Here is a 12,720-nt window from a genome sequence, read left to right as displayed (position 1 = left end):
CCTTTCGGGCGAAACTGGAACTTCTTTGGCAACAGCGTAAATGTGCACACATCGTCTTTTTAAATGTTTCAAATGTTTTGCACTTGGTTACAGCAATATTAGCTTTGTCTTTGGCTGGTTGGGCTCTGCGCCACCATGTGGCTGCACCATGCAGGCTGCTAACTTTTATGCCTGCGCCCGTCCGTCGAAACGCTCGCAACGCACGCTGCTTTTTGTAGCTCTCTCTGTCGATCAACAGCCAGGAAGCTAGTGGAGAGGTTGGAGAGGCTTCGCATGCTGGCTTCAAGACACCGGAAGTAGATGACAGGACGTTGCATCATGACGCAGAGCCAGTTAAAATGGAGCTTAGCTTCGATTGCTCAGTGAACGATTTGAGGAGGAAAAGCATGGCTAGAGAGGAAGGTAACTTCTAGTCGTCCGTAACTCTCTTCACATGAGACATTTCACTTAAATTGTTTTACTATAGTTTACCCTACGCATCCTCAAAAATTTATCTGAACCGTTTCACGGACCCTTTAATTTCATTTCTACGTTATTTTTCTACTTTGGGCCCATAGAAAGGCCCACATTTGATTCGAAAGCGTGTTAGAATCAGGCAAATACTGCCAGTTAATGAGCGGTGGGTTTTGGTGTTTCTTTCTGCATCTCATTTAAATCAACCTGCTGGATAATTCAATCAAGTCCGTCAGTCCCATCAGGGTTTTATTACCAGAAGACGACTATACACACCTTCAGAACGTGAACGCTGGAGACTAGTTAGGAAGCATTTACTGAAAAAGAAGTGGGTGCATGTTCTGCATTTTTATGTGATGCACAGAATCATTATGTCGAACTTTACCCTATTTGTTAGTCTTGCTTCTGCAGGTTCACATTGGGTTGTTCCAAGCACACCCGGCCCATACTCAATGGGGTCATTAAGCAGTATCTGAGATCATTAAGACATTTCCTTAGCATGACACAGTTTGCTGCATTGGATTTTCATGAAAGGCTCGGCATTTGTGCCATTTTGTTTCAAGACTGCTTTCCAGGGTTTCAGCTTGCAGCCTTTATTTCTCATGATGCCTGCTTGTTTCGTGCAGTCAGCGGTGCTCACTTCATTGGTGCTTGTCACTTCACAACATTATTGAAGTGCAGGTATTTCTGTGGGGAGTGAGCAAACTCTCTGTTTAGGGTTATTAGCATTTGATTCTGTGAGAGAGAGAGCACAGCTTTTTTTCTAAATGAGAGTTGTCATTTTCAGAGTCCAGCTGGATCCCCAGCCGTGATCTGCCGTTAACGTGTTTTATGCAGGCCACGAGCTGTGGTCATAATGTTGGGCATAGCTCTCATAGTGGAGCTGTCCCACTTTCTCAGGTGTAGGAAAAGGATGTTTGAACAAGTTAAAGGTGTGTGGAGAAGAGAGTGCATTGGCATGTTTGCCACGTGCCTGACTTGTCAGTTTACCCAGTAGCTTGTCATTTATGGTGCTGGATAGCATTGTTGGATAGTTTAAGTGCCTGGAAGTTGGTATGGCATACTTTCTTCTTGATTTCTGTCATGGATGTGGTAAGAGGAGTCGGTCGTTTTTGAATACATCGACTCAATTATAGCATTTCTTTTCATGTCTTTTCATGTAAAAGCCAGTGTCTCCATGCAGTCTGAGCAAACAACTTCTTTTTAATGTTTTTCCTCAACTAGCCCATTACTGACACTGCAAGGATAGGTGCCCCCCCCCCTATTTGAAGTTTCTGTTTTGTGCTGCCTTAGCAGCACTTCTCTCTGAAGCAGACATGTCCTCTTCATGTCTGTGCATGTTGTACACTGACGGTCTCTATGTTTATGCCTTTGTACAGACCTACACTGCTGCGGCTTGGTAGTTCATGCTCATCTCACTGAAAAGTGCTTCACGCCTAGCCAAATCTGCAGACTTAAATGGCACACTGTCTTGCTGGGCTTTTTATGATTTGCAAGATTGGCCTCCAACACCAATGTAGCTTTACTCTCTAAGCATAAAGCTTTGAGATAAAAATGTTGCTTTTGATTCACCGCTCACTGCATTCATTGCAGGTCCAATATGCTCAGTCTTCTCACCAAGGACAGTTGTGTGGTGAAGCTGTACGATGTGCAGCACCCGCAGGGTGTGGCTGATGACGTGGAGCCCACGATGGTAGAACGCACTGTGCAACGTAAGTTCTAAGCTCTTTGAATTTGTCTCAGACATTATGAAGAAGTGCACCTGCCTTCTCTTCCTCTTTGGTTCTGTGTCCTATTGGTACTGCAAACTTTTTTAGTATCCATGCGTGTTTACAGCCAAGTTCTCAGTATGTTTTCATTCACAAACTGGTTGGACTTTTTATCATCAGTGCCTTCATCTGCGTTAAAATGTTTTTGTGCAGTGCCTTGAGGGCCCACTTACAGGAGCTGGTCTTGTGAAGTAGCTCTGTTTTAATTACTAAAACTGAATTTGATTAAGGTTACTAGTTGGGCCTGTTGGTGTGCCATTAGTACAGATTACATAGTGTTTTGGACAAGGACAATGAAAAGAAAATGTTGACAGAACTCATTTCACAATGAATGTTGGCATCAATGCAATTAGCAGTGTAGCAACACAACGTATTGCCGCCAAAGAGACAGGTCATCTATGAGGTGTGTATGCAGCAGGGCTACTCTATTGCGCTTCTCTGTGGGCATCATTCAGAGGCGCCACCACAAAGTCCATGCATGGTGCTTGTGTGAATATACATTCAGAGAAGTTTGTCTGAATATATATGACGTGGGTTCGTTTGTGCCAAAGCACTAGGTAAATCTTGAGCGATTTTTTTTTTTGCCATTAATGAGCGGTGCGTACCCAGTGACCCAAGATGTCATCAAGGAGGTTCACTGAAGTGTTTTCCCACCACAGACCCAGCCAGGTCGGTGGGAAAACAGTTAGAGACATAAAAAACATAGACAGACAGACCAACCGACCAACTAACGTACACCAGGCTACACCGCATTGGAGCCTCTGTTGCGCTGAGGCTACTGAACCACTCACTGTCGGCTCTCATTAGTGTCATGATGCAGTACTTCGCTTCACCACTCCTAGATGGCTGCACCATCCCTGTCGAGAGAGTGCATATTGTCGCAACATCAAAAGCAGAGGTCGCACAGCCCTGATCAAGAGGGATAGCAGCAGGTCGCTTTTTTAATACAGCGCTCTACTGCGACTTCTTCGCCGCGCCTTGATAGAAACACGCATGCCTGCTCGTATAGTCCTCCTCTTCATCGGAGTACAGGCGCGACATTTACGTCCCTCCGAAGGAAGCATTGTCCCGATGCGCATATGAGGGCTGTGTACAAATGGCACAGAGTAAGACACGTAAAACAAAATCACAAAAACAACAGAAAAGAACAAACGAAACTTAGTTCGACAGATACGGCTTCATTCGCACGACATGCACCACTTCGGGTAAGTTCTTGCAGCGACTGGAGCTACTGTCACAGTCAGGAACGACCTCGTAGGTCACGTCGCTCAGGTGTCGAATCACTCTATACGGCCCAAAGTTCCGTCTTAGCAGTTTTTCAGAAAGTCCACGACGGCGTATGGGTATCCAAACCCATACTTTATCGCCGGGAGTGTAGAGAATGGACCTGTGTCGAAGATCATACTGTTTTGCATCTTGGCTTTGCTGATAGCAGATGCATACGTGGGCAAGCTGTCTGGCTTCTTCGGCACGCTGAGTAAATTCGACAACGTCGGTAGGTATGTCGTCACACTCGTGAGGCAGCATGGCATCCAACGTCGTCGTGGCTTCGCGACCGTGAACCAAGCTGAAGGGTGTCATTCGAGTAGTTTCTTGCCGAGCGGTATTGTACACGAAAGTCACATAAGGCAAAATCTGATCCCAGTTCTTGTGTTCCACGTCGACGTACATGCATAGCATGTCTGCAAGGGTCTTATTAAGCCGCTCGGTTAGTCCATTGGTCTGGGGATAATATGCGGTTGTTTTCTGGTGGCTTGTACCACTTAGTGTGAGAACCGAGTCAAGAAGTTCTGCAGTGAAGGCAGTTCCCCTGTCTGTGATGACTACTTTTGGGGCACCGTGCCGAAGGACGACGTTTTCCATGAAAAAATGAGCCGCTTCGGCTGCTGTGCCCCGCTGCGTAGTTTTAGTCTCTGCGTAGCGCGTCAGGTAATCGGTTGCGACAATGATCCGTTTGTTGCCGGATGTAGACGTTGGAAATGGGCCCAAGAAATCCATTCCAACTTGGGTGAAAGGCTGTCCTGGTACCTCGACTGGATGTAAGAGACCTGCAGGTTTGCCGGGAGGTGATTTGCATCTTTGGCGGTCGGAACATGTTTGTACATGATGTTTCACAGCAGCGGGTAGCTTTGGCCAATAGTACTTGCGTCGGAGTCAGGACAGTGTTCTCGTGTAGCCTAGATGACCTGAGGTGGCTTCATTGTGGCATGCTGTTAGTATTTCTTTGCGAAGTGATGCCAGTACGACAAGCAGGTACGTGTTGCCGCTGGCAGAAAAGTTCTTATAGAGAACATCATTCTGCAGACAAAAACGATGGCAGTCCCCTGGCAAAGAGTCGCGGGGCGTCTTTACTTCGGCCTTCAAAGAAATTAATGAGTGGAAGTAGCTCTGGGTCGTGGCGCTGCTCCTGTGAAACGCTGACGGCATCGACGACTCCCAAAAATGCAGCGTCCACGTCCACGTCATCGGTACCTGCGGGCTCGACGGGTGACCGCGAAAGGCAGTCGGCATCGGTGTGCCTTTTCCCAGATTTGTAAATTATGGTCATGTCGAACTCTTGAAGCCTAAGACTCCAGCGCGCCAGACAGCCAGATGGATCTTTCAAGTTAGTCAGCCAACAAAGAGAATGATGATCGCTGACAACCTTGAATGACAACCTTGGCCGTACAAATACGGGCGAAATTTGGTAACCACCCACACCACGGCGAGGCATTCCTTCTCGGTAGTCGAGTAGTTTTTCTTCGTACGAGAGAGAGTTCGGCTGGCGTAAGCGATTACTTTTGCGAAGCCATCTTGCCACTGCACCAGTACGGCCCCCAGACCAACATTGCTCGCATCAGTGTGAAGTTCTGTAGGGGCTTCCAGGTCAAGGTGTGCAAGAACTGGAGGCGTTTGCAGGCGCTGGCGTAGTTCGTCAAATGCTACTTGCTCATTTTCACCCCACAGAAAGGGAACATCATCGCGTGTAAGGCGTGTTAACGGGGCAGCAATACGTGAGAAGTTCGCAATAAATCGCCGGTAATAGGCGCACAGCCCCAAGAAGCACCTCACTGCCTTCTTGTCGGGTGGTGTGGGGAACTTTGCCACAGCGTCTATTTTATCTGGGTCAGGTCGTACACCCTCGTAGCTGACGACGTGGCTGAGGAAGCACAGTTCACTGAAACCAAAATGACATTTCTCGGGCTTTAACGTCAGGCCAGCTGAGCGTATGGCTTGAAGAACAGTGAGTAACCGGCTTAGGTGCTGCTCGAATGTAGCTGAGAACACAATGACGTCGTCTAAATAGACCAAGCAAGTTTGCCACTTCAGGCCTGATAGTCCGGTGTCCATTAAATGCTGAAAAGTGGCTGGCGCGGAGCACAGAGATAACGGAAGTACCTTAAATTCGTAAAGACCGTCGGGGGTCACGAAGGCCATTTTCTCACGATCTCTCTCATCGACCTCTATCTGCCAATACCCGCTTCGCAGGTCCATTGATGAAAAATGCATGCCGCAGCCTGTCCAGCGAATCGTCTATGCGTGGCAGCGGGTAGACGTCTTTCTTTGTGACTTGAGTTAATTTGCAGTAATCGATGCAGAAGCGCAAGCTGCCGTCTTTCTTTTTGACCAAGACCACGGGTGACGCCCAGGGGCTGTTCGAAGGCTGTATCACGTCATCCTCGAGCATCTTGGTCACTTGCTTTTGAATCTCTTCACGTTCCTTTGGAACTACACGGTAGGGGTTTTGTCGAATCGGCCTCGTGGTATCATCCTTGATTATATGGTGCTTGGTCAGTGGTGTTTGTTTCACCTTTGACGTAGTCGAAAAGCAATCTTCGAACTGGTGTATCAGCTCCAAGAGGTGCTGTCTCTCAGAAGGCGACAGGGTGGAGCTGACGTCGAAAGACAAATATGTCGAGGCCGAAACGGTCAATTCTTGACGTTGTACAGCCAAACAGTCTTTTATTTGGTTGACTTCATCGCAGTAGGCAATTGCGGTGCCCTTCTGGATGTGACGGCATTCATCACTGAAGTTCGTGAGAAGGACTTCCGCATGCCCATGAATCATGTCGAGTAGGCCTCAAGCAATCAAAATGCCTTGGGCTAGCAATAGTGCAACGATTTGCTCCGCGATCACATCCCCATGGTAGGGCTTCTGGCACGAGACAGATACAAGGCGGCAGGAACGCGGTTAGATGGTCACATCGTCGGCGATTCGCAGACGCTCATATTGCCCATCATGAATGCTGTCGGCAGAGGGGCTTGCAGAGAACGTCACCATGGAGTCCGGAATGTTTATGACGACGCCGTGATCACGCAGAAAATCCATCCCTAAGATGAGGTGTCTGCAGCAGTCGGCGAGAATGACGAAAGTGGCAACGAAGCTGGAATCATCAATGTGGATTCGGGCGGTGCATGTTCCCGTTGGCGTCATTAACCCTTTGAGGGTCGAATTGTTTTGCCAAGTGCGACCCCCCAGGGTCGATTTTTTTTATTGCTGATTTAAATTCTTCGAAAGAATCTATTTCGAAAAAATATGGTCGTAATTTTTTTAAAGTGACAGTAAAGTGAGGAAAAAATCGTTTGTGTTCTAAAATACACAATGTCTATTCGTGAATAAGAAGATAAGCGCGCTGAAAAATGGTTGTGTGCACGTCCGGAAACCGAAACAAGTGAGAAGCCTTCGTCTTATCGCCAACAAGGGGCTATAGAGCTTTTGTGGTCTCCAAAAAAGGAACCGCAAAAACGGCAGCATCGTTTGTGTATATAGGCGGCTGCCTGGGAACAGGTGTAATCGCGCCGCGGTGGGCGATAAACGATCGAGTAACAAGCGGTCACCCTTTGAGAGATTTGAAACCAGATAGCCATCAGTTTAGTGCAACAAGCGGGATCCGCCGCGGGAGAAAACCGTTGCCGCCGGTGCCGAGCGCGCGCGCGCGCGCGCGCCCGGATGCGCAAGCGAGAGCTGACGCGCCGTTGCCGTACAAAAAAAAAAAAAAAAAACACGGAGAGCCATTGGCGCAAGTAAAAATTCCACGTCTTCCCGTCGAGTGGAGTGGCAGCACATACCAAGCGAAAGAAATGATAGAAAGAAGAGCGGTGTTCTGTGGAAGAGCGCACTTGCCGCCGCCGCGCGCGCGCGCCGGGATGCGCGAGCGGTAGCTTACGCGTCGTTGCCATAAAAAAAAAAAAAAAAAAAGGCAGTGGCGCAAGTAAAAATTCCACGTGTTCCCGTCAAGTGGCAGCACATACCAAGCGCAAGAAATAATCGAAAGAATCGTGCACTTCGCCGCCGCACGCGCGCGCGTGCGCCCGGATACGCGAGCGATAGCCGACGCGCCGTTGCAAAAAAAAAAAAAAAAAAAAGGTGAGGCATTGGCGCAAGTAAAAAATTCCACGTGTTTCCGTCGAGTGGCAGCACATGCCAAGCAACAGAAATGATCGAAAGAGGCGCGCTTTTTAAATGTACAAGCGATATCGTACATGTACGCCATTGACCATTTTGAGGGTGTTCGCGGAGGTCGTACATGTACGATATTGACCCTGAAAGGGTTAACTGCCCACCGGCACTTCTTATGTGTGGACGGGTCCACGGCGTCTTCACTTTCCGAATGCGGTCGGCTAGCTCGTGCCGCATGATTGAGAAGTCTGCGCCAGTGTCAACAAGTGCTGTGAAATGATGCCCATCTATCAGAATGCCAAGATCGGCATGGGCAACGTCGTCGGCATTGGTATTCGTCGTCGTCGTCGTCTTGGGTAGCATGGGGGGTATTTTTGGCGTCGCGGCACTGGGCAACCTTCCCCCCGGAGGTCGCTGCTGTTAGTTTCCCTGGCGTGGACTAGGGGACCGACCACCCCTGACGACATCAACGAAACTCTGGCGGTTTAGGGAAGTGTAACGCACAGGTGACGGGGACTGCAAGCGACGACGTGGTGAAGCTGCTTGGCTGGTCGACAGGTGATCACGGTTCAGGGCACAACGGTCATCAAAGCGCAGTGAAGCGGCGGGCAAAAAACTTGCCATCCCAGCATCTTGATGGAGACAGTAACGGGCAATGTGGCCAGGTTCCCCACAGTGGAAACAGAGTGGTCGACGGTCGGCTGTACGCCACAAGTCAGTACGGCGAACAGGAGGTCATCCACAGACTCCCGTTGCCGCCATGGCACGGGAACGGGCCGAGGCTGAAATGGCGGTACCTCCTGTGAAGGGGGAGGACGTCACAGCCCTGATCAAGAGGGATAGCAGCAGGTCGCCTTTTTAATACAGCGCACTACTGCGACTTCTTCTCCTTCGCCACGCCTTGATAGAAACGCGCATGCCTGCTCGTATAGTCCTCCTCTTCATCGGAGTACAGGCGCGGCAATATGTTACGCATTCGTGGCAACGTAACATCCGTTACAGGAAGTTGATGGTGGACCCCGGCATAAAACACTTTCGTGTTAAAAAGTTGACTTTTTTTACACATGGCAAGGCATGTACTGCACATGTCTCAAAATAGACTACTGTATGCTTGTGTTGCCCCGGCAAAATGCAAATTCGTCTTAAGCTGACAGCATGATTTATGATAATTCAATAACAGCACGTAAAACGAGGGACGAGCACTGTGCATGTCTGTTCCTCGTCTTACACGCTGTTATTAAATGATCATGCATAGCCAACTAGCCAAAATTTTTACTCTAGTGACACGCCTGTTCTCATAAGTTTGAAATGTTGTGAGCTTCTATAATTAATCGCATCAATTCGTTCCTGGTTTTTACAATTACTGTGCACTTCACTTGCATGGGTAGCTGTCCTCCTGTTTTGTTATTTACGTTATTAGCATGCTCATGCAGCATATCATTTATGCATCACCCTGACTGTCCTACGTAAAACCGGCTACACGACAAGGGTACGCAGTAAACTATACCATCAACACAGTCAACAAATTTAATACAATGTTTTTTACTGCACATTCTTTTATTACTACCCAATGGGTTTGTCACTTGGCATAACTTTAAGTGTTGTTGGGTGTCTGTCTGGTGAACTTGATATCTTTCCTGATAATGTAAGTACAGTCGAGTCCCGCTACAATGAAATTCACGGGACACGCGAAAAATTTTGTTGTGGAGGAATTTCGTTGACGCGAAATTAGTATGTATATACTGACACGTATACTGTTTATCTTTCACCGGTGACCGCTTTTCACCAACGAACAAATGTTAAACGTTATCGCTAGGCACAGGACACGCCTGCATGTATCAGAAGATTCTCAAATGTTATTGATGCTTCTCTCCATTGTCTGTTGTCACCAACGCTCACGTAATCTGATTGTATGAGCGATGCAAATTGTCTAGAACTTTCTGGAAGACACGTGGGTACCAGGGATTAATCTGGAACCTTCGATGACTCATGTATAAAAGCTGACGCATTTCGCCGCTGATCAGATTTTCGGCGATCGCCGCTTTCATTGTGCTTCGAGCGTAGCTTGCTTTTGTGGGCACAGGTTCGCCCAATAACGAATCAGTTTCGTCATACACAGTTTTACGACTGTTTACTTCAGCGTCACTACCACGTGACATCTGGTGGAGGTGCTGGGTACCAGCTCCATGCAATTATAATGCAGATCTGTGGTGACCGCATGTCAATGCTTGTCTCCGTGGCTGAAGCTCAGGTTGTAGCCACTCAGTGGGCCATTCAGGACCTTTGGTTTTCCACACTGCACCACCATCCAGTGTGTACCGGCTTCGGGGGCTTTAAGGTCTAATGAGTAAATTATAGGCCAACAGCTTGACGGATGGAGGGGCTTGTCGAAGTTTATATCTGAGGAAGCATAGCTTGCAGAAGGCGGATGCGCATATGTTAGATACGTGGTTATTCCAACTGAGATTCTTTGTTATTGTTACGCCAAGGTACCTATATTCGCTGACTTCTTTGAGTAGGTGAGATGATAACGCTGTCATCTCACCTATGGAAACGACAAGTAATTTTTTTTTCTGGTTACATTCATGTACAATGTTTTTTCGGAATTTAACTTTATACCCCATTAGTTGCACCATTGATAAACGTTACTCATGCAATTATTTAGAAGCACCTGATCGTCTACGCTAGCAATTTCCTTAAACATTAGCCTTAGCCTTATTTCGACAGGTTCAGGGATAACATTAACAATGTTATTAATATGTAATAAAAAAGCAAGGGTCCTAAAACACTTCCCTGAGGAACACCTGATGTAACCGGACGTTCGAATGAGCAGTAACCGTTTATATTAACGAACTGTGTGCGATTAAATAAGTAAGCAGAATTCCAACCCACAATAAAATTTCGAAGGCCGATATGTTTAAGTTCGAAAATGAGTTTAGCGTGAGCAACTAAATCAAAGGCTTTCTTGAAGTCCAAAAAAAAAAGGACATCAATTTGCCCGGATTTATCTAGAATAGATGCGAAAGTATGTATGACTGAGACCAATTGAGTAACAGTGGAAAAACCTTTCCTGAAACCATGTTGAAAAAGGGTTAATATATTCCTATTGTTTAGAAAGTCAGTGATATAATTGGCTATGATATGCTCAACAATTTTGCAACAGGAAGAAGTAAGAGATATGGGGCGATAATTTGAGACCAGTGACTTATCCCCTGTTTTGAATACTGGCACGATTGGCGCTGTTTTCCAATCGCTGGGAATGCTAGATGAACGTAGGGAAGCACGGAAGATGATTACAAGAAAACTGGCAACCATCTCGGCATATCGACGCAGAAACGCATTTGGGATATTATCAGGGCCTGGTGAAGTTTTAGTTTTTAATTGAGAAGCATAGACACCACGCCTGATAATGATACGATGTCAGAGTCAAGATGACATGACGTTGTATCGACGCATGCGTCATCGCAAGCCTTTGGAAAAACGCTCTGAAAGCAAAAATGCTAAGCGATGCTTTGCTTATCTGTAACAAGGGTGTCGTTATGCATTATTTGATTAATGCCCTCTTTTTGCCGATGCAACTGGGGCCAGGATTTTTCAGGGGCGGTCTGGATAAAGTTTGGGTAGCGTATGTTGAAAATAGGTCTGCTTTGCATGGCTTACAGCTTCGTTGAATAGTGTCTGATTCGTTCGGATAATGCTGTGGGAGGCCCCGCGCTGTCTTAAGTATTTTAGTTTGCTTTTCTTGTGCAAAATGTCACACGTTATCCATGGGTTCTTTTTCTCTGTCTTTTTCGTTTTATTTGGCACAAAGTTATCTATGCAGTACAAACATAACTGTTTAAATTTCTCCCATAGTTCTGAGACATCAGGCCCACCAAAACTGCTGAGGTTAAGATCAAGGTAGTCTAAAATACCTTCATCTTCCGCACGAAAAACGTTTTTCACAGTCACTGTTTTTGTAGGAGCACTATTTCGTGCTTTTAGAGGGCATGAGAACTTCACCATATAGTGATCTGAAAGACCTGGTTTGACTGCACAGAAAAAGTTTCGATACATCGACTTACAAAAACAAGATCCAATATTGAGGACGAACTGCCTTGAATGCGAGTAGGTTGCTTAACCACTTGCTGCAGCTTCCTACATAACATTAAGTCTAGTACACTCTGAATATGCACGCTATGCTCACGAGAAGCAAAAGGATTGTTCCAATCAACACCAGGAAGGTTGAAATCACCAGAAATAATTATTTTCTCCTGTGCGAAATTCGACATGTGTTCGTATAGATCATGGAAAAACTGCGGAAGTGTATCGGGAGGACGGTACACTGCAAATAGTAATAAAGAAAAGCCACAGCATGACAACTTTAAAGAAATACTTTCATGATTGTCAATTTGTCTTAGAAGAGTTGTTGGAATGTTATGTTTATTCAAGACGGCGACGCCACCCCCTCTTGTATTTTTATCCCGCCTAAAAACTTGGTACGAAGGTGGAAAGATGCTGTTGTCATGAATGTCATCACAGAGCCAAGTTTCCGTGATCACGACGACATGAGGGCTGTATCCCAGAATGATGGCTTGAGGCAGATCACTTTTATTCACAACACTGCGCGCGTTTATATTTAACAGACGCAGCTCTTCAGCACATGAAGTTTCCTGTCAATTTTTGCTGGGGGTTCTTTGACGGCTAACCAATCCTACCCTAGAATTGGCGTCATCGTCCCATGCGTATAGGTCATTGTCTATGCGCAGTTTATCATGCCGAAGAGTCACTTTCTTGTCCTGTTGCTTTTCTAGTTTGGCGCTTTGCATACCAGCTTGCGTTTTCTTAGTATGTCCGCCGAAGAATCATTCTGAATGGAAATTTTTGTTCCCTTGAGCTTTCGCGCGTGTTTTAGGACTTCCTGTTTTTGGTTGTAATTTTGAAAGAATGCAATCACTGGTCTTTTCTTAACTGCCTTTCCAATGCGATGTATTCTTGCGATAGAGCAGCATGTTACGTTGAGTCTCTTACAAAAAAGATCTTCAATCACTTTTGTGCGAAGGGCCGTCTCATTTTCACCCCTGTCTTCTTGTATGCCAATGATAATCAGATTCGAGCGTCTGCTCCTGTCTTCAAGAT

General features: G+C 46.6%; 1 protein-coding gene across 2 annotated transcripts in view; it reads left to right on the top strand.

Annotated features, from left to right (window-relative positions):
• The window catches only part of LOC119441295 (GATOR complex protein MIOS-like), a 341,599-nt gene that overhangs the window by 163,673 nt on the left and 165,206 nt on the right, over nt 1–12,720 (top strand). For both annotated transcript variants that reach the window (XM_037705922.2, XM_049661128.1), the window contains exon 13: nt 2,047–2,165. In XM_037705922.2, coding sequence (XP_037561850.1) covers nt 2,047–2,165 — 119 coding nt within the window. The remainder of the gene's footprint in view (nt 1–2,046; nt 2,166–12,720) is intronic.

The sequence above is a fragment of the Dermacentor silvarum genome, chromosome 2 (genome assembly GCF_013339745.2).
Source record: "Dermacentor silvarum isolate Dsil-2018 chromosome 2, BIME_Dsil_1.4, whole genome shotgun sequence".
NCBI classification, from domain to species: Eukaryota; Metazoa; Arthropoda; class Arachnida; order Ixodida; family Ixodidae; genus Dermacentor; species Dermacentor silvarum.
The sequence above is the reverse complement of the archived record's forward strand: the minus strand, read 5'-3'. Positions and strand labels throughout refer to the sequence as shown.